The 22,389-nt window shown below is 45.6% G+C and overlaps 1 protein-coding gene across 3 annotated transcripts in view; it reads left to right on the top strand.

The window, feature by feature from the left end:
• The window catches only part of LOC144132301 (uncharacterized), a 429,694-nt gene that overhangs the window by 264,301 nt on the left and 143,004 nt on the right, over positions 1-22,389 (top strand). Inside the window, exon 6 of one of the 3 annotated variants that reach the window (XM_077664611.1) lies at positions 18,027-18,179. The exons of the other annotated variants lie outside the window; for them this stretch is intronic. Coding sequence (XP_077520737.1) covers positions 18,027-18,179 — 153 coding nt within the window. The remainder of the gene's footprint in view (positions 1-18,026; positions 18,180-22,389) is intronic. 3 annotated transcript variants of the gene reach the window in all.

The raw sequence follows: 22,389 nt of genomic DNA, 5'->3' as shown, positions 1-22,389 counted from the left end.
TACGATATGTCTTATTCCAAGGCTCTATGCTGTGCATATCATACACTGTTTTGTTTTTCTCTAAACCAGCCAGATTAATCAACGCGTCATTGTTTTTCATTATTGCGAGTTTACATTTATGGCACAGCCTATAATCATATATGCATTTTATTGGCATTATGTTTTGTTTTTGGAAAAGATTTGTGGTGCGAAGAAAATATGGCACTTTACTTACAATGTGTAAGATTCGTTTCTGTAAGACTAGTTAAGTACAGAGGAGAATAAAGAGTTGCAGAGTAACATGTTAACCGCTGTAGGAAAATTAAAGGAATGGCGGCTCATGATACCGACTGTTTTGGAAAGCTTGTTAACTATGTAGCTAATGCGGTCAGTCCATGACATATTGCCTGCAAAGTAGACGCCCAATGTTTTTACAGACTGTACGATATCTACTCTGGTATTGTTTAATTCAATCAGAAGAAACGCGATGTTTTCGACGCGGGTGAAACATAACCGCTTTAGTTTTATTAACATTGATTTGTAAATGATTGTTAAATGCCCAAGCTTTTATTGCTCCCTAGGTTTTGTTTACTCGATTGCCCATGTCAGCATTTGAAGCACAAGAAAAAAACAGACTAGTGTGGTCAGCATATATTATCTACTTGGCAGTTCTATCGACGTGGGCAATGTCACTAACATAGAGACAAGATGATTTTGATTAATGATTTATGGGGTTTAACGTCCCAAGAGAGAACAAAAAGAAAGGGGCCCAAAATACTCTCTTGTGGAACGCCAGAAACTACCGGCTTCAGCTGGGAACATTAACCAGCTATACTAACGAACTGGGACCTATATCGCAAATACGAAGAAATTAACAAGTGGGCTTTGCCTCTAATTCCATAATGATCCAATTTTTTAAGCAATACAGAATGATTAACTAAATCAAATGCTTTTGAGAAATCTAGAAATGATCCGCGTGTCAGATTTTTTGACCAAAAGTTTTGCACTATGAACTCTTTCTGAGCAAGAAGAGCTAATTCTGTCGATTTCTTTTTGCAAAAGCCATGCTGAGCTGTAGTAACAATGTTATATCTTTCAGTGAAAGAGGACAGTCGTTTTATAATAACTTTTTTCAAACCTTTAGAAAAAAACAGGCAGGATAGGTATAGGGCGATAATTTCCCATTTAATTTTTGTTTCCTTTTTTCAAACGCTACTATAACTTTCCCTGTCTGTATAAGACCCGAGAAAATGCCAGACAGCAAACACAGATTAATGATATGGGCAAGGCAAGGCGCAAGAAAATCGATAACAAACTTTATGGGATGTATCTGCGAACCTGCCGCGTCTGTAGTTTTACTGTTATTCAGCGATAAGAATGTTGTAACTACGTAATTTATTGTAACCGATTCTAAAAATCTTGTTTCACGGTTTCGGCCAATCATATAAGGCAAATCTGCGTCCCTATCTGATGAGTCAGCAAGAGAAATAAAGTAGTCGTTGAAAGCATTCGCTAACTCAGCCCAATTTAACTAATTTCAATCTTGCATAATTTGCGCTGTTGGTTCCAGGGAGTTTCTGAACATCGACTTTAACACCTTCCAGACATTTTCAGATCGCCTCTCAATTGAAATAAAGCTATTAAAAATATATTGCTTTTTAGCAACGCTAGGTTGTTTAGTGACAAAGTTCCTAAATTTCTTGAACTTTTTCAACTCTTCAGGACACCTGCTTCTCAAAAATAGCTCGTAAAGTATATCTCGTTTCTTTATTAACTGCAGCATTTCTTCCTCGATCTATGGCTTCCAAATTTCAATTGATTGTGTCAATTTCTTCAGATGGAAAGAAATATAGTAGATCTCATATTCTAAAAATTTTTATATGCTTCATCAGGGTCGCTTTCTGCAAAAACCTCTTCCCAGCTAACGATAGATAGTCGCTGCTTAAACTCGCATGATTTGCGATCATTTATAGGTCGAAAAGATGATCGTTTTGTTGTCGCATAGAATTGAGACTCATATTGGCACAATATAAATATTGGGAAGTGATCGCTAATAGCGTGAACGATAGTACCAGATTTTAGGCTTTCTGGATTAAAGTTTGCGATGAAGAGGTCTAAGAGCGTTTCAGATTCTGAGGTAATCCGAGTGGGTGACATGATCACATTTTCACAGGAATGAACGTTTAGTAGGCTCTTGAATTCTATTGCGGTGTTACTATTGGCTAGCGTATCAATATTAATGTCACCACCTAAAATTAACTGATATTGGTTCATACTTACAAATTCTAAGAATGAATCTAAAAATGAAGAGAACTTAGTAGAACTACTACCGGGTGGCCGATAGCATACAAAAAATATCCGCGTGCCAGACCTAACTGTAAGCACTTCATAACAAGGTGTGATAGAACAATATTCAAGAAGCATTTCGGATTCCAAATCATTCAAAACTAACATAGAAACACCTCCTCCTCTTCTAGCAGGACGGTTCACATAGTAACACTTGTATGTTGGGATGACATAAACATCCTCTATGCAGGCAAACCAAGTTTCTGAAAACATAATATTAAAGCGTCTTTACACTTCAGCGAAAGAACAGCCAAGTTCGTCATGCTTATTTCGTCCAGATGTCAGATTAAAATGAATGCAGGTGCAACATTATAAGTTAATATTATTAACGTAACTACTGAAGTCACACAAATCGACATGATCAGTAAAAAAGGATGGCATTTAAAAAAAAGTTACACCACTTTTCAACACAATTTACTTGCTTCAAAGTTTGTCAAGATCTGCTTCACAATGAATGACAATCGAAGGATCACGTTCTTTCTTTCTAACAAACACTTTTCCATTCCGGTGCCAAGCGAAGCTGTAACCATTGTCATCTGCCCAGCCGTTTTCATAGCGCAGCAGCTCACGACTTTGAACCGTCATATCCTCGGCCACTGAAATTTCCAACTTGGCATCTCTTATAGCTGTCCACTTTTCAAAACCACATGTCACACATTGAGAATCGTGAAAATGTGCAATGATCCCGGGTACCTTTCCTGGCTTTGACGGAAGTCTGTGCATAGTTTCAACATCATTCAATGTGAGTTCTGGTAAGCTCACGGAGTTTGCTACATCATATATCTTTCCCATCAGGCTCTCATCTTTAGTCACTGGTATGCCGCGCACCTCAACGTTTAACTTTCTACTACGCCATTCGAGGTCGTGCACTGTCATTTTCAAGTAGTGAATTGCATTAGCATCAGAGCTTGTCTCAAGCGCATTTACACGTTTCTTCAAACTACAGATTTCCTTACCATGCATGTTGTACCTGTCACTCGAGTATGTCATCATACTTTTTCGACATTAGTTCAGTTGGAAGCTTCACTTCATCTACTTTCATAGGTCGGCCAGCAAGAGCATCAAGATTTTCACATATTCCGGCTAAACAGCTAGCAAGTTCAGGTTGCATACTGGATTTGTCAGTCTTCTGCTTTTGTGTTGCGACAATCTGGACATCGCCACGTCTTACGGCCTTTATCGCCTTTACACTTATATGTTGACTCAGAAATTCCGGGTCGATCACCAAGATGATACGTGTACTCACATTCGGCACACTTGATGGCACGTCCTTCTCTTGGTAGGCATTCTTTGCAGGAAGGGCTTATCTCTGGCATGATGGCCTTTGGTAGAACTATTGCACATACCCGTTTTAAAAGAAAAGAAAACTTTCGCGCAACACCAGCAACGAGAGCACAGCAAAGAATACGGTCATAGTAAGCAACACGGCAGCAGCGGCGGTGATAACCGACATCACGTTAAGCAGAAGAAATTTGTTTTACCAACGTGGAAGGCGAAAAAGAAATAGATAGGGTGGGCTTCCTTTCACCACCGTCGCTGCCATTCGTGTGACTCGTTTACAGTTCGGCCGGCAGAAACAGTGGCGCGGAAGTCTGTGACGTCGCACTGAGTTGTCTTGAAGCCAAGGTAGCAGGGTCGACGTCAAAATCTGTAGAGGTGAGTAAATTCGCGGCAACTATTTGTCGGTAGACACAATGGAAATGGTCGCCCACAGGACCGGGCAGGGAACAGCACTATGGCAGGAAGCAGGAAGGAGGGGAACCAACCTGGAAGGCGAAAAAGAAATAGTTATGGTGGGCGTCCTTTCACAACCATCGCTGCCTCTCATTTGACTTGTTTACAGCTCGACCGGCAAAAACAGTGGCGCAGAAGTCGTGACGTCACATTGAGTTGTCTTGAAGCCGGGGTAGCAGGGTCGACGTCAAAATCTGGAAGGCGAAAAAGAAATAGATAAGGTTTTTTATCAATCAATCAATCAATTTATTTTTCGCATGGAAAAATACAGCGAAATAAAGGTGACTGAAGAAAAAGCCGCTTTGTTGCGGCTTGACTAAGCTCTAGTCACCCATCACCCATTAGCAGCGACGAACAATGCTCTTATGTGAAAAAATACACAGCGGAAAGAGAGGAAGAAAAAAAAAGAGAAGTATACATCAGAAAATACTGGAACTGAAAAAGAAAACGAAAAACAGCAAAAAGCAAACAAACAAACAAGGCATATTACATTAGTGCAATATGTAGTGGTAGCAGTATACAAAATTTATATGAACAGCTCGGAAATACGTTTAAGGGATAGTTTTTCAATGTCTATTTGTGAAGCATCCGAATAGTGATTTAATATGGTTGGTAACGTGTGTTGGGTCATCATTTTACCGTAACTAGTTCGTGATGATGGAACTAGCCAAGGTGATTGATGACGAAAACAGTAGTTAATCAAAGGTCTTTTTATTGGCGCTAAATCAAAAAATACATCTAAGGTACCTGCACTGGCCCTTTTGTATGAGCAGAGTAATTTATGCACGCACATGTCTTGCGCCTTAATGATCTTGTGCTTGTGAAAAAATGGTGCTGTGTGTTCTGAGAACGACACGTTTTCAACTGCTCGGAGGGCTCGTTTCTGGAGAACGGAAATTTTCTGCAAATTCGTTAGAGTGGTGTTGCCGCACACCAAAACACAATAACACAGGTTGGAATGGAATAGAGCATAATAAATCACGCGTTTTAGTTTAGTTGGAAGGAAATGGCGGCACCGGTCTATCATTCCTACAGCCCTGCATAATTTTCATGAAAGGTAGTTAACATGATCATTCCATGACATATGTTCAAAAAATCACCCCAAGTGATTTAACACATTTTTCTATTTCTACTACATACGGTCCCAAAACAACGGTCTTCGGAACATCAACTGATGAGCCACGAGCCCGAAATAGCACGCATTTCGTTTTCGATTCGTTCAGAATCAATGAATTGTTTTTGCACCATTCTTTCAGATTACAACAAAAAGCCGGTGCTTTACTTTCAATTTCTGCCATGTCCTTCCCGGAGAAAAAAAAAACGGTACAATCGTCCGCGTAAATAATGAACTCACATTCTTCGTCTAGTTTTACGATGTCGTTTATGTAGGATAAAAACAAAATGGGCCCAAGGATACTTCCTTGAGGAACCCCTGATTCTATACGTCTGAGCCGCGATTTGTGATTACTTATGTCAGTGAATTGTAATCGGCCTTCAAGATATGAGTGCATCAGTTTTTGAGCAGTTCCTCTAAATTCATATCTTTCAAGTTTATCCAGTAAAATTGTGTGATTCACGCAGTCGAAGGACTTACTAAAATCTAGATATAGTCCAAGAACTAATAATTTATCTTCAAACTTCTTTAATATCATTTCTTTTTGCGCCAACAACGCTATTTCTGTTGTACGGTTCTTTCTAAAGCCAAATTGGTATCTGGATATGAGTTGGTGTTTCTGGGAAAGGTTATCAATGCGTATTTTGATCGCCTTCTCAAGGCCCTCAGAGAAAACTTGTAGTATGAAAACTGGCCGGTAGTTGCCAAAAATATTTTTGTCACCATGTTTGTGGATTGCGATTACCCTTGCGATTTGCATATTATTGGGAAAAATACCTGTGTAAAGTGAGCAGTTGTAGATGTGGGCTAGTACAGGGGCAATTATATCAATGACGTGTTTAACCGGTCTTATTTCAATGTCGTTAGCATCGCGGCTGTGGCAGTTTTTAAGGGCGTGAAAAAGGGAAGTAACCTCAGAGGCGCATGTAGGCTGGAGAAAAATAGACTATAGTAAAAGTGTAATGCACAATGCCGCTCAGGAGAAGGATTTGAGCTGCCTATTTCGATGAAGAAGTCATTGAATTTATTTGCAAGGCTTGCGCCAGTGACTTCTGTACCATTCAATACAATGCAGGCATTGTTGGTAATTGCCTTTTGCCTATTTAGAACCTTATTAAGGTTTTTCAACATCATATCACTTTTGTGATGGCAGCAATTCTCAAATATTTGTTTGTAGTAATTTTCTCTTGAATTTTTTATGGATTTATTTAATTTGTTCCTAAAGACTGTATTCGCGTAACTTCTGCTCATCACGAGAGTGTATGAAAGTTTGATACATTTTATGTTTGACACGAATGAGTTTTAGAAGGTCTCTGGTAATCCATGGTTTACGCGACTTTTTATGTACACGGTGTGTTTTTATCGGGAAAGATGCGTAATAGTGTTTTTTAAACATGTTTAAAAATGCTTCATATGATTCGTTTGCGTCCCTAAGAGACAATATTACGCTCCAATTTTCAGAAGAAATGTTTTGTCTGAAAGTTTCCATCGTGTGATAAGATACTTCGCGGTGCGTGACTTCAGGCTTCGTGTGTCTCTGATATAAAATAATTGTTTTTTTTTGGGTGGGGGAAAGGAAATGGCGCAGTATCTGTCTCATATATCGTTGGACACCTGAACCGCGTCGTAAGGGAAGGGATAAGGGAGGAAGTGAAAGAAGAAAGGAAGGAAGGTGCCGTAGTGGAGGGCTCCGGAATAATTTCGACCACCTGGGGATCTTTAATGTGCACTGACATCGCACAGCACACGGGCGCCTTAGTGTTTTTCCTCCATAAAAACGCAGCCGCCGCGGTCGGGTTCGAACCCGGGAACTCCTGATCAGTAGTCGAGCGCCCTAACCACTGAGCCACGGGGCGGGGCCTCTGATATGACAAATCCTGTTTCGAGAGTAAAATGATAGGTAAATGGTCACTGATGTCAGAGCTAAGGACGTTAGTTATGATGGAATCGTCGGATGCATTTGTAATAAACATGTCAATCAAGGAACATGTCGCGGGCGTAACACGAGTGGGAGCTGCTATACAGTTGCGATAGTTATGGCACTCTAAAATCATTGACAGCTCTCTAGCAGCGTTTGAAGTTTTCAAAATGTCAATATTTAGATCACCGCCGATAGTCAGTACATATCCATTCATATTTTCAAAAGGCAGTACGTCGTCCAAGAAATTTAGAAAAGCCGCCACATTTCCGTGGGGGGATCTGTACAGAACAGCGAGCATATTCTTTCCCTTTAGGATGCACAACATTCCGTAATCGACATTCACTGTACTATATTCGGATACGATATTAAAACCGGGGTTTAATGTGTGTATAGCAACCCCGCCTCCTCTACTCTCTTTTCTGTTCAAGAAGAAATAATTGTAGTCGGGTAACACTAAATGTTCTGAGTCATCACTATCCCAGTTTTCCGTGAACATCAGTACGTCGAACTTTGTGCAACATGATTCCAACAGGAGCAGTATGTCATCCCATTTTGGTCGGACAGATCTAGCGTTTAGATGAAATATTTTGAACCACTTGACCGCTTGGTTTTTTTGAACTGTTTTTTGGAGATCTTCTGGAAGAATCGCCATGACTAAGCAACTAAAGCTTATACAAAAGCTTACGACGAAAGTTCAGAGACGTCATTGATAGCAGATATCTTGTCGAGGTCGCTCTCATGTTTGATTGAAATCACCGCAAATCGTCAGCTGTGCTCACGCTTGCCGGAAATGGCTGTTCCTAGAAGTTTCTTGAGGTAAGGACATAGGTGCTCATTAACATATATGGGCAGCTCGTTTTGGGAACCAAAATGTTCCTCATCGGAAGTCCTGTTGCTCAGGGCAAGAGTAGAATGTGATTTTTTTCCTTTTTGCCTTTTCCAGGATCTTGTCACGCTTTTCTCGTCTTTGGAACTGGACGACAATGTCCGAGCTCTTTTTGTCCTTCGTTGCTACCCTGTGGCATGCGTCAATGTCAGTGCGGGTGATTGTCTCTCCTATCACGTTACCAACTTTTTCCAAAATCTCAGGAATGCTTTCATTTGGGTCCTGCAGCACACCTTTAATTTCTAAATTCTTGTTTCGTGTGTATTGCTCAGATTTCACTAAGCTGGTTTGGGAATCATTTAGCTCCTTTTCCACGGCCTGCAATCTTTGCTTCAGCTTTTCATTTTCCTTCTTCAGTGTGCTGTTTTCTGTTACAGTAGTTCTAAGAAGTTTGTTTGCTTCATCAAGCACTTTACTACAAAAGTCGAGGCTTGCCTTCATGTCTTCAAGCTCAGTGCGCAAGGTGCGTTCATCTGAGCGGAAGTTTCTTTCCGTTGTTTCTCTGTGCGACTTCAACTCTGCTTTTAGTTCATCTCTCAATTCGTTAAAAAGCTTGGCGATTTCCTTTGCCATTTTATTTAGGGCTAACAAAAAAGTTTTTAAGAAAGTAAGTACTAAGCAGTCACTAAAAACTTACTAGGCAAAAAAAAATCACTCATGCATGGGCAGCAGTGACGGTAAACAGCAACAGTAAAGCGGGGGAAAAAAAAAAAAAGAAAATGCTCTAACCTGCGATATGCGAAAGATTTTGTTTAGCTGCCGTTCGCACCGCCGTCACCGCTGCCAAGTGTTCCCTCCTGGCTGTGCTGCGGCTTTATAGGCACTGTGGTAGACACGTGATCTAGCCGCTCCACCTGGTGTAGGTTTTTCCTTGGTAAGCAGCAGAGCCCCTCGATTGTCGATGATGTAGTCGTCTTTACTGGTCGTCAGTCAAGCGTATCCGGATGATGTAGCAAGGTGCGCAGAGGAACTTGCCACCTTGCAATCCCAGGGCTTCCACGGTGCCGATGAAATCGTAGTCCGCCTGCGATATGCGAAAGATTTAGTTAAGCTGCCGTTCGCACCGCCGTCACCGCTGCCAAGTGTTCCCTCCTGGCTGTGCTGCGGCTTTATAGGCACTGTGGTAGACACGTGATCTAGCCGCTCCACCTGGTGTAGGTCTTTCCTTGGCAAGCAGCAGAGCCCCTCGTTTGTCGATGATGTAGTCGTCTGTACTGGTCGTCAGTCTAGCGTATCCGGATGATGTAGCAAGGTGCGCAGAGGAACTTGCCACCTTGCAATCACAGGGCTTCCACGGTGCCGATGAAATAGTAGTCCGCCTGCGATATGCGAAAGATTTTGTTAAGCTGCCGTTCGCACCGCCGTCACCGCTGCCAAGTGTTCCCTCCTGGCTGTGCTGCGGCTTTATAGGCACTGTGGTAGACACGTGATCTAGCCGCTCCACCTGGTGTAGGTCTTTCCTTGGCAAGCAGCAGAGCCCCTCGTTTGTCGATGATGTAGTCGTCTGTACTGGTCGTCAGTCTAGCGTATCCGGATGATGTAGCAAGGTGCGCAGAGGAACTTGCCACCTTGCAATCACAGGGCTTCCACGGTGCCGATGAAATAGTAGTCCGCCTGCGATATGCGAAAGATTTTGTTAAGCTGCCGTTCGCACCGCCGTCACCGCTGCCAAGTGTTCCCTCCTGGCTGTGCTGCGGCTTTATAGGCACTGTGGTAGACACGTGATCTAGCCGCTCCACCTGGTGTAGGTCTTTCCTTCGCAAGCAGCAGAGCCCCTCGTTTGTCGATGATGTAGTCGTCTGTACTGGTCGTCAGTCTAGCGTATCCGGATGATGTAGCAAGGTGCGCAGAGGAACTTGCCACGTTGCAATCACAGGGCTTCCACGGTGCCGATGAAATAGTAGTCCGCCGGCGATATGCGAAAGATATTGATTAGCTGCCGTTCGCACCGCCGTCACTTCCGTCGCTTCCGCTCGTAGCAAAGTGAGGGCGCAAGACGCCGTCAAAGTCGAGTGAGGTTTATGGCACACGGTGAAGCTGTCCTCAGACCAGTGCAACTCAAGTTCGAGGCAAGTTACACTTCTGCATTCGGGGGTTAGTTCTTGGCCCGAAATACGACTAATTGAAGGACTAACCACAGAATTTCCTCCCTCTACTTCGCCGTTGCTGGCCAACAAACATGGCGTGTCCTTTAAAGCACGAACCCTCACTTCAGACTGATCTCGTCTCCGTCATTGTTACTGCATTTTCAGTGCATTCAGTAGAGAGAATAGGGGCACCGGTCGTTCTCTTCGTCTCACCTCGCCTATAACAAAACGTATAAGTGATAAATTTGCTTCATTTTTTATTTAGAGTGGCAATTCTGCCACTGCTAGACTTAAGAGGTGCGTTGGAGCGTTGACAAATGTTTGCCGTCCTGACAACCAGATGGTACCACTAGTCTGCGCTTCTCTTTTAGCGCGTGCTGAAATAAAATAAACATTGTGAGATATCAATCAATCAATCATGTTTATTTAACATCATGACGATGTTGGGTGCGCCGACAAAAAGCCATTGGGAAGGCTTGACGAGGCCGACACACCCCACAAGGGCATTTCAGTGGTACACAACATGTTAGCACTTCGAGGGATAAAAAAAGAAAAAAAGAAATGAACAAAAGTAACATATTTGGCATTAGCTGTACATCAATTCGGACTCCTTATTTAGTTGATGTGGGAGAGTGTAGCTCAACATTTGATAACCATAATTTGTTCGCATCCTAGGCACATACCATTTGGGTGTCGCACGTGTAGTGTACTTTGGCTCATTGCATTGTAATTTTGACAGATTTAGCATATTGCAATTATTGTGATTAATACCGGTTTTATACCGTTGTAGAAGTAATACATCGTACAGCTGTGGCAAACGGATGATTCGAAGTTCATTGAAAAACGGTTCGGTGTGTTCTAGTCGAGGAGCATTCATAATATTTCGTAATATGGCGTTAAGTCCCGCGAAATACCTACGTTTAGGGTACTGAAGCTTGCATACGCATATGGCACGTTGAAAGCGTCCATTTGTACACTTTTCTAACCATATCTGTGTAGAGTGGTGGGCTGGGCGAGTGGGTAAATGACAGCAGAAAGAAAACCAGCGCAAAAGACAGAGACACAGAACAGGAAGATAGGACGACGCCAGCGTCGTCCTGTGTTCCAGTTCTGTGTCTCCGTCTTTTGCGCTGGTTTACTTTCTGCAATATCTGTGTACTCCAACAGCGACGACGTGGTGGGCAGGAAGTGTGAACGAGGCAACATTTCGGCGGCGGCGGATTTCGCTCGCTCTCGCCGCCGAATGCCCAATTGTGAATGCTCCATAAGGCCAGTGACAGAACCGCCGCTGTCCGTGCCGAAGCGGACAGACTGTTTTACGTGAGAAAAAGGCTTTGTAGAATCGAAGCGACTGGCAGCTGAGAAATTGCATAAATAAGTAGTACAGCTGGATTTAATACGTGCCTAAAGTTAGTTCAACGGCTTAGCGCTAAGCGAGTAAAAGTAGTTTCACTTCATTGCCCTTTGCTTACGAGCTTATCTGATGCTCTGTAACTATCGGCGACACTTAGCGAAACGGTGAGCGGAAAATATTCTATTCCCTAACGCCGCTTTTTGCCAGTAAAAACAACACAAACGAAGTGATTCACAGCCCCTTGTATTTGTTTTCAACACCCCGCAATGTGTAGCTGCCAATTGCTGCAAATAGGACCACCTTACCCGCAAAAGAAAAGAAAACCAGGATTTGTGCTCAGTGGCGTAGCCAGAAATTTTGTTCGATGTAGGCTCATGCTGCAGCGCGGCCACCTCCTTATAGAATTTGTAAAGGTTGTAAAGGAATCAAATACGTTAATCATAATTGCATTGCCATTGCCAATGTATTGCGTATTATATACTGCAAACCAATTCTTGAACGCTAGGGACTGTCAGAATAACTAAAATATGTATTTTTCGCAAAAGAATATATTCGTATGTCTCAAAAACTGGCAGAATTAACTGATATCAATCCTTCCATCTTTTTGTACAATTTGTAAGTAAATAAATTGTCTCATGAATTAAGAAATCTATATCAGTTGGAAATCAAAGCAGTGCATGTCCCTGATATGAATAATCAAGTTCTGGACAAATAATTTGACGAATCATTGTCATTGAAGGACCTTGTTTACGATACTGCACTAATGCAATGGCCGCGAAAAATCTCTGGCGCTGTCCCTCGTTCCAATGTATTGCGCGGGTGCAGCTGACACCGGTCGTGTACTGTAATTACACCGAAATTGTAGTCTTTTTTTTTTTTTTATTCGAGAAGTGTGCCATGAGGCATAAGTTGAAAAGGAAAGGGGGGAAGGAATGCACGGGATTGAAAGTTAAAAGAAGGAGTGAAGAACCGTTGCGCTGAGGTAGTCGCAGAGGTTGTTAATGAAACGGTTGTCCATTGTCCACTTCACGAAGTCACTTTCGCGGTTCCACCGCAGGCCAACCTCCCTGAGGAGCCGTTTTCTGATAGCAGCCGTCGCTGAGCACGTCCACAACAAATGCCGCACATCACATATGTCCGGTGCAGCGCCACAGTGAGGGCACCTGTCAGGTAGTGGCAGATCTTTGGCACGCCACCGATGACGGACAGATGGTGTCAGAGCCGCCCCTGCCCGAATCCGGCGCACGGATACCTCCTCCTGCCGAGTAAGACTACGGGGGAGAGGGTGCGAACACGGAGGAATTAGAGCGCGTGTTCGCTGGCGCAGAACTTCGGAATCGGAAACGTGGGACAGGAACGGATCTGGGGGAAGAGGGGAAGGTGGCGGATCGTCTAATGTATGAAGATGAGTCATAGCATCCGCTTGAATGTTATGTGGATCCTGGGCATGGCCGCGAATCCAGTGTATGCGCACAGGACATGGATACTTTGCGCAGAGCACATGAATAGATTGTGAAATCTGGAACGTTCGTCGAACAGCCTTCAGCTGTTTAAGGGCGGCGCGGGAGTCGGTGTAAATGTGAACTGTATTGAATGTTGGAACGAGCGGAAGGGAAGCAATGGCATTGTAAATGGCTTGAAGTTCCAATGCCAGGGGAGTGCACGTATCCGCAGTATACGTCGCGCGAGAGTTGAGATGCGGATGAGATGGACTATACACAGCAGTAACTCCCCTCTCTGCAGAATGAGATGCATCCGTGTATAATATGCACCCTTCAGGCAGATACGCTGCTGATACCGACGGGGAAACAGTGGGGCGATTGTCAGTGAGCTGGCAATAGGACCACGGTGGAAGTGTCTTTAAACGATGAAGTTTGAGAGACTGTTTGCGAGCTCTATTTGCCACCCGTTGGTCGATGATCTCACTGAGTGTATTAAGTTGGGCGAACTCCTGTAGCACAGGTATGGGTGTTAAACGAGGCAGATATGTTATGACGCGCATAGCCTCACGATTGATAGCTTCAAGGGAGTCCCACTGTCTGCGGGTGAGACGTTGAAATTGAGCCTGATATACTATCCGTGGCTGAAGGATAGAGCGCACAAGCTGGCGGGCCGTATGAGCACGTGCGCCACCAGAGCGCATAGCTATGCGACGAATAAGACCTAGAGTAGCGTGAGCCGATTTACGGGTGGCTGTCAGCCACGGGGTGCCAGTCCCAGATGTATGGAGGAGAAGACCAAGAATACGAACAGTTTCTACCTGAGGAATCAGAGAATTATGTGCCGTAAAATTTAAAGGGGGAGCTTTCCGTAAGGCGGCTTTATTTCCAATTCGAATGAAACATGATTTAGTAGGAGAGAGTGTTAGACCCAAAGGTGGGAGGCGAGATGTCAATACATCCAGCGCGTGTTGAAGGACCGACTGATGAATAGACGCATCTGGATGACAGCACCACAAGGTGATATCATCGGCATATGCAAGCACGCGGATAGAAGGGATGGTCTCTAGGGCTCGAACCAGAGGAATTAAAGCCACATTAAATAATGTGGGGGCGAGAACGGAGCCCTGCGGCACTCCTCTATTGGAAGTGAAATTACCAAAGGGCTTTCCGTGGACACGCACGCTGAAGGTTCGATTTGCTAAAAAGGCGTGAATGGAGAGGAGTAGTCACAACAGAGAGCACATATAAAAAGCAGGAGTTCTGCAAAATATACATTACAAATTCGAAGATAGAATGGCATATCACAAATGCGGAGATACAGCGTGAGAAAGGGCAGAAAAGCGTCGCTGGAAACAAAGTTCACTGCATGAAAACGCAAAACAACGGAAGAAGATATTTAAATATACGTATATTGCGAAGGAGTAGAAGAAGACGAATTGTGCAGTGGCGCGGGCAGGAGTGCTCTCGACAGATAGCCCGCCATTAAAATCTTTCTGTAGCCACCTGTCATCTCATCTCATTCATCGGCTGCTCCTCACGTAACAATATTCTCTAATAAATACACGTACCTAAGCTAAATTTTCTGCATATGATATGTCAAACCAGCCATATAAACATGTTGTGCAATCACAGATAGTAACCTTTACGCATAGAAAGACAGACGATCCTGCAAGAATAAAACTATGATCGCAGATATCGTGATATATATTTGGGCCATGTGTGCGGTGGCGACAGCACCATGTAGATAGAATAATACAGGAAGAATGCAGAAATCAATAAGAAAATGCGTACTGTAGCTGCCTGCAAAGCGGCGACCATCATTCTACACAGAAAATTAAAGAGGGGTATTGGTCTGGTCCAAAAGGAATTAAAAGCAGGCAGCTAAAAAAGGAAAGAAAAGGACAAACGAAAGCTGCAGATGATGCGATAAGTTGAACTGCCCAATATCCGAGAGTGTTTGTTGGGAAATGACGTGTGGGCCGGGCTTTCGATGAGGAAGGTTGGTTAAACTGGTTGTTGATGTCCTCTTAATTTTTGTACTAGCATGATAAATTTTATCATGATGCTAATTACACGGAAAAATAATAAACGGAAAAATGTCTGTGGCTCTAAAGGCTAATGAACAGTCATACGTCTTCCTAATTACTCGAATGGGGACCTGAGGAAGCAGAGCTTTTTTTAGTATTTGTTTCGTTGCTTCGCTATGTAAAGGACAAAGTTTATGAGAAATTTATATCCATTAAGTTTCCGAATGGAAATCCATGCGCTCCGTATATCCCGCGGCCGCCGCTCGATGCCGCGACGAGCCTGCTCGTCATCGAAACGCCCTTGAAATTTTGTGCTCGGATGGGACTCCTTGCATTACGTGACTCCAAGTGCATGGGCGGTAACTGCCACGAAATACAGCCCGAGTTCGCAATGTTCACGCTGAAATGTCTATTCGAGCGTAAAAAAGACACTGCAGACAAAATCTATCATGATTTCTAGAGCCGGTGGTTGTTTCGCTCGGCGGTGTATCGGGCGTGCACTATCTGTCTTATCGTTACAGCGCACTGACTGCCTTATCATGTCGTGCCGGTGCCCCGCCCCATCATCTATATAAAGGAGTACCAATAAACCCTACGTGTGCTTCTTGTTCCTGCCACCATGTAGTTGCCTCCGTTCCTTAGTTCGACACACATCACGTTACATGGTGTCAGAAGTGGGATCGACCGACAACGATGGAACTTCTGAAGGCGCCGCCACCCTTGCGAATGACCGGCAACCTCTCTGAAAATTGGAGACGCTTCAAGCAGAAGTTCGACCTGTTCCTGCAGGCAACCACAACGAAGGAGCAACCTCGAAGCGAAGCTGCAAAAGCCGCGCTCCTGCTAAGCATAGCCGGCGATGAAGCGCTCGACGTGTTGAACACGTTCAAGTTCGAAGCCGCATAAAGCAAGGACTACTACGCAACGCTCGTGGGGAAGTTAGAGTCCTACTGTGCCGAGGTGAGCAATGAAGTTCACGAAAGTTGTGTGTTTTGCTCAAGGAAGCGGGCAGAGGGGAACCATAAGAGAAGTTCGCTCGTGACCTTAAAAATCAAGCCGCGCAATGCAATTTCGGAGAACAGCGGGATTTATTGATCAGGGATCAGATCGTCTTTGGCACGAATGACTCAAAGCTACGCGAGAAAATGCTTCCACAAAAGTCTAACATTGCAGAAAGCTGAAGAACTGTGCAAGGTGGCAGAATGTCTGGCTCAACGAAACGTGGTCTGGAAAGCTGCGGACGACCGCGTCGATGCTGTTACAAGGCACGCGCCTCCATCGCGAAGCAAAAGTAGTAATGAATTCAGTAAGCAGTACCGCTGCAAAAATTGCAATCGACGGCACAGGCCCAGACAGTGCCCAGCCTATGGGAAAAGGTGTAATGAATGTCGCAAGCTGCAACACTTCGCGTTGTGCTGTCAAGGAACGTCTAAAGTTGGCCAAGTGAGCAAAGACAGCAGTGACGATGACTTTGACATTCTAGAAGTTGGTACTTGCAAAGGAAGCACCAAAGACTGGGTAGTCGAAGCTAAAGTTGCTGAAAGAAGTATTTTTTTTTTCAAAGTAGACACCGGGTCGCAGGCATTCCTGCTACCGTTCTCTGTTACCGCAAGCTTCGCGAGACTGAAAAGCTACAGCCTACAAGTGTGGTGCTGCGAGCTTACACCGGAGGCGTCATAACTCACTTTGGGACGACGACACAGGAAGTAACTATTGGTAACGCTTCCACCACCGTGAAGTTCTTCGTCGTAAAGAATGACCGTCATGCCATTCTTGGAATGGATACAAGCGAAGCCTTAGGACTTGTCCAGCGCACGGTGGCCACTGTAAGTGCTTCGGAGTACGAAGCAATTAAGAATTTCAGACATGTCTTCCAAGGTATGGCTGCCTGAAGCGACCCTACTGCATGGTCATGCAACCGTCTGCGGTGCCAGTCGCCCAACCAGCCCGGCGGGTTCCACTGTCCCTGTGACAGCCACTTCGGGAAGAGCTGCAAAGAATGGTGCGTGCGGGAATCATCGTGAAAGAGGATGGCCCCACAGACTGGGTAAGCCCCTTGGTCTTGGTCAAGAAAAAGGATGGCAAACTTAGGGTTTGCATGAACCCAAGAAACTTAAACGAGCACGTAAAAAGGCAGCTTTACCAGCTCCCAAAGCGTGAAGACATGGAAGGAGAATTGGCCGGCACAGCCTATTTTAGCTGTTTGGACGCCAATTCTGGTTTTCACCAGATACCACTTGACGAGAAGACGTCCAAAATATGCACTTTTGCTACCCCCTTTGGAAGATATTGTCATCTCCGATTGCCGTTCGGCATTTCATCGGCTCCCGAAGTGTTTCAACAACAGATGAGCGAAATCTTCGATGGCCTTCCAGGTGTACATGTGTACATCGACGATATTTTGGTCTGGGGCGCAACCAAACAAGAACATGATCAAAGACTAGTGGCAATCATGAAAGCTGCTGGGAAAGCTGGACTAACGTTCAATGCAGAAAAATGCAAGTTTGGCGTCACTGAAGTGCAGTTTCTAGATGATATCATCACACACAGGGGCATCTCGCCAAGCTCGAAACTTGTTAAAAGTTTGCTGCAGACGCCCGTGCCCAAGACCAAATCCGATGTTCAACGCATGCTCGGTGTGCTGAACTATTTTGGTAAATACGTTCCGCGCCTGTCCGAGTGAACTGCGTCACTGCGAGCGTTTATCAAACCTCATTTCGAGTTCGAGTGGACTGAAAGCCACATGAGGGAGTGGAAAAGTGTCGTGCAGCTTCTAAGCACGACGCCCGTGCTAGACATTTTTGATCCTCGAAAAGAATAGAAGATCACTTGTGATGCTTCAAAAGACGGCATAGGTGTAGAGCTGTTGCAGTGTCACACCGGCCAATGGCGGCCCGTGGCATATGCATCTAGTGTGCTAACGCAAGATGAGCAGCGTTATGCACAAATTGAAAAAGAGGCGCTCAGCATTTCATTTGGCTGCGATAAGTTTTATCAGTTCGTTTACGGACAAAAGATTCTCATCGAGACGTACCACAAACCTCTCTTGTCCATAGCTGCAAAATGAATATGTGACATGCCTCCCAGTCTCCAAAGGTTCTTTTCAAAACTTCTTAAGTACGACTTTGTATTGCAGTATGTCCCGGGAAAGCACCTCATCTTGGCAGACATGGTGTCACTATCGTCTCCGGTTGCTCAGGACGACAGCACTGGCACCACGGACGACGTGGAAGTACACGCAGTTGCTGTTCTGGGCTACATGGTCACGGATGCAACACGTCAAAAGCTGGTAAATGCAACAGCTCAGGACGACTACCTGCAGGCAGTCATCTCTTGCCTGTTAACTGGCGAGAGCATCGAAGGGGAACTAAAGCCATTTTCATCTGAGCTTTCTGTCGTAGATGGTATTTTGTTAAAAGGCACGAAAGCGGTCATACCAAAAAGCATGCGGCATGATATTTTAGCAAGAATTCATGCTGGGCATCTGGGACTGCAGAAATGCAAAGAAAGGGCTCGTCGTCTTGTTTTTTGGCCCAGCTTCAGCAGTGACATCACGATTTTGATCCAGAGTTGCCCCACTTGCCGCGAATTTGCATACAAGCAACCGCAAGAACCACTGCTGATGCGCCCAGTCCCTGGATGTGCGTGGTATCGAGTTGGCGCAGATATTTTTTTTTTGTAGGAAGTTCGTACATCGTGGCGTTTGATGCTCTTTCCAACTTCTCAGAAGTCGAGAAACTTGCGGATACTACGACAAGGACAGCAATCGCGGCACTGAGTGCTTTGTTCGCGAGGTACGGCGTACCGCTTGAAGTGTGCACAGATAATGGGCCCCAGTTTGCAAGCCACGAGTTCGCAGTCTTTGGAAGGAATTTCGACTTCGCTCACATCACATCCAGTCCTCGCCACCCACAATCCAATAGACTGGCAGAGAAGGGTGTCCAGGTTGTGAAGCGTATCCTGAAAAAAAAGTGAACGCTAACGGGAAGTCTTCTGGCTAGCTCTGCTGGCCTACCGCTGTACGCCGCTGGAAGACGGCCGGTCACCTGGGGAACTTCTTCAAAGGAGATGCCTGAAAGCTAATCTTCCAGATTTTGCTGCTGTGCCGACAACTGCGGTGAAGAAGCACCATCAGAAAAAAAAGCGGAAAGCCACTACCACCTCTGGCTAAAGGATCAGTCGTGAGGTTCGGAGATAAATCATGGTCAAAAAAACGCATAGTCGTCGCCACTACTGCTCCCACATGCCCAGCTTTCTGGGACATCTACTACTTGCGCCATCTGCCGGCAGTGGCGGCAACAGGGAGCGTAACTGAATGGGAAGGGGTACAAAAAAATCGTAAAACGTGAACAAAAGCACCTACAAAAATGCTTCGGGGATTTGTGTAATATACACTTAGCTGAGGAATGTGCCGAAGTTTGAGTCCTGTGCTATTAATACACGAGCTTCCCAGCGCGTTTGAATATTATACGATGCTGCCTACGGGAGGGGGCCAAAGTTTTGGCATTTTTCCAGACTTAGAAACTGTATAGCACCGTAACACGGATAGATATCGAAAATGCTTCCCGGTTTTAGGTACCCAAATATATGGTGTTTAAAATGGTGTGCAATGATCTGGCATAGCTTTGATCAAGAAGCTTCCTGAGGCCTTTTAATTGAAACCTGATATCGCCTAAAATATGAAAGATGGCGCCCGGTAGCAGGCTACGCTGCAGAAATGGTTCAGACTGCTGAAGTTGCGTCCATTTCGGCGCATACCTTTTTATCGGGTGACTTTTTTGCCTTGCAGACAAGAACACATGTCAGAGCTCGAACCCAGTGTCTCGACCGGAGCTTTAAATAAAGAAGGTTGTTACGATGACCATGCATTAACGCAGCTACACAAAGTATTCGCGGCTTTTCATATATGCTTGTCGTGGAGCAACTTTGCAAATTGACAGCCCTTTGCTATTATTTAAAAAGTTTATTGGGGCGTGTCATCATGATATATTAGGGTTTGAGAGCTAGCTCGTCTGAATTTTAGCTATTCTTGGTAGTTTTAAAGAGCGTAGCGGCATTCAAACGGCCGACATCAAAAAGTATTCGCGGATATAAATGTTTAAGTTTATTCTTTTAATAATTATTTAAGAAAATTTGATATAGCTTTACTCAGAAACACTCTTAAGCTGTTCAGCTGTTGTCGGGCAGAACACAGAATTTGGAGTCTAGAAGCAAATAGCGTCTAGATAGACGTTCGGGTTGTTACTGTCACGTTCACCTGTAATGCTTTCAAGTTAGTGAATCTAGCGTTGTGCGAATATGGTGACTCGAGTTTGCGCTTAGTGTTCTAACCTGGTTTCTGAACCTTTTGTTTTGGTCAACTAATTTTAATAAATGTGTTCGTTTCTATAGAAAATATATATTAGTATGAATGTATGAATGAAAAATTTCACGCATGATCACTATTCATACTTTTATTGCTGCAGCTATTGGCGACTTTTTTTGCTGTTCTTTCATTCTGACTTCTGTAATATGCATGCATGATGTATTGCCGGGATCCATCCTGTGTAACACACCTGAAAAAATGAGGCTTCGCATTTTGAGGTACGGAAGTTCGCTTTTAAAGATACCGCAAGATACCGCCAACTTTTTTTCATTTTTGCAAACAAATTGGTGAATTTAATTGTGTCCACTTCAGTGCTACGAAAAAGCGCTTTTACATGGACGTCATTAAGGAAGCAGTTCATAACGGTATATATTGTTACGGTGTGGGATGCCACGGGGTGGCCACGGGCCCGCCCAGAGAAATATAGCAGCAGTACAGAGGAGAGCCGGCGAAGCACGACCGGCGGCGGCCAAGCTTTCTCGTTCTATCTCCCTCGTGCTAGAGCCGCGCGCTCGCTCTCCGCCTCTTCTTTTATTCCCGTATCACCTTTCCACCGGGGGGGGGGGGGGGGGAGGGGGGGGCGATCCGTTTATGGGACTGCATTGCGTGGGGAAGGCATGGAGCCAGCAGGCGACGACGGCACTGATGAGGATCCGGTAGCTAAGTCGGAGTCACCGCAGGCGCCGTAGACATATCGCTTCATGTTTGAAACATGCTCTGGGAAAATGTGGTGCACACCGCATGGTCGATGCTCTGGCAGGTCTTCGAGGCGGTATGTCACGGGGCCGAGTCGGGCAACGACACGGTAAGGGCCGCGGTATCGGGGCAAGAGCTTTGCGGCACGGCCAGTCGCACGGATGGTGCGGCGAACGAGGACCAAGTCACCGGGCCGGAAGGGGGGATGTGGTGGTGCTGCCGCGTTGGCCGCTTGCACACGCGCGTGAGCCGTGAGGAGGTTGCGCTGGGCGTCGAGGCGGGCGGAATGAAGTCGTTGAGCAGATTCAGTTGGTGACGCAGTAGGATGGGGAAGGCCCAACTGCGCGTCGAGAGGGATGGAGGGCGTTCTGCCATAGACGACTGAGAACGGCGTCACATGCGTTGTTTCTTGCGCTGCAGTGTTGACTGCAAAAGCTGCAGCAGAAACAAAACGATCCCAGTTTGTGTGGGACGGAGCGACGTAGGATGCGAGTATATCCGTGAGGGTACGGTTAACACGCTCCACGAGGCCATTGCACTGCGGATGATTGACGGATGTAGTGGAATGCGCAATGCCGAAGGAGCGGAGGGCTCGCTCGAATTCATGGGACATAAAGCAGCTCCCACGGTCCGTGATGAGGCGCCGGGGAACACCGTGCCGAAGAACGAGATGCTGTTCCACAAACGCGACGGCATGAGCGGACGACGTGTCCGGAACGGGCAGTGCTTCGACCCACTTGGAGAAGTAGTCGATCGCAACCAGAACATACCGGTTGCCGGCACGCGTCCTCGGAAACGGGCCCAAATGATCCAGTCCAACCAGCTCGAAAGGTGAACTTGGTGGCGAAAAAGCCTGCGGGGGTGGCTTGGTGACACCTGTGGACGGTTTTCTGTACTGGCATGTCTGGCAGGACGCCACGTGTTCCTTGACATCTCTGGACATATTAGGCCACCAAAACCGCTCCGACACTCGTGCGTAGGTCTTGCCGCGACCAAGGTGACCAGCCGTGGGAGCGTCGTGTAAGCCGCGCAAGATTTGCGACCGCAGTGTTGCCGGCACAACTGGCAACCAGACGGGTGGTCGACCACGGAGCCGCTTCACATGACACAAGAGGTCGTCCTTCATTCGATAGACCCGGCGTAGTTGGCAGAGGCCTGCGCCGGCGGCGGTGCCAAGGGAGTGGATTATGGCAGCAATGGCGGGATCTTGCGTTTGTGCAGTCCTCAGGTCCGTCAAAGCCGTCACGGAACAAGGGTGGCGAGAAAGGAAATCGGCATCTTGATGGGCAGAGCCGCGCCGATGCACTATTGTGAAATTGTACTCTTGAAGTTGCAGGGACCAGCGTGCAATCTTGGCATTCAAATGTTTGGCGGACTGCAGCCAAGTGAGAGCGCTATTGTCCGTTACTATGGTGAAGTGACGGCCGTACAGGTAGGG

Source organism: Amblyomma americanum, chromosome 5 (assembly GCF_052857255.1).
Source record: "Amblyomma americanum isolate KBUSLIRL-KWMA chromosome 5, ASM5285725v1, whole genome shotgun sequence".
Taxonomy (NCBI): Eukaryota; Metazoa; Arthropoda; class Arachnida; order Ixodida; family Ixodidae; genus Amblyomma; species Amblyomma americanum.
This window is presented reverse-complemented; position numbering and strand designations above follow the sequence as displayed.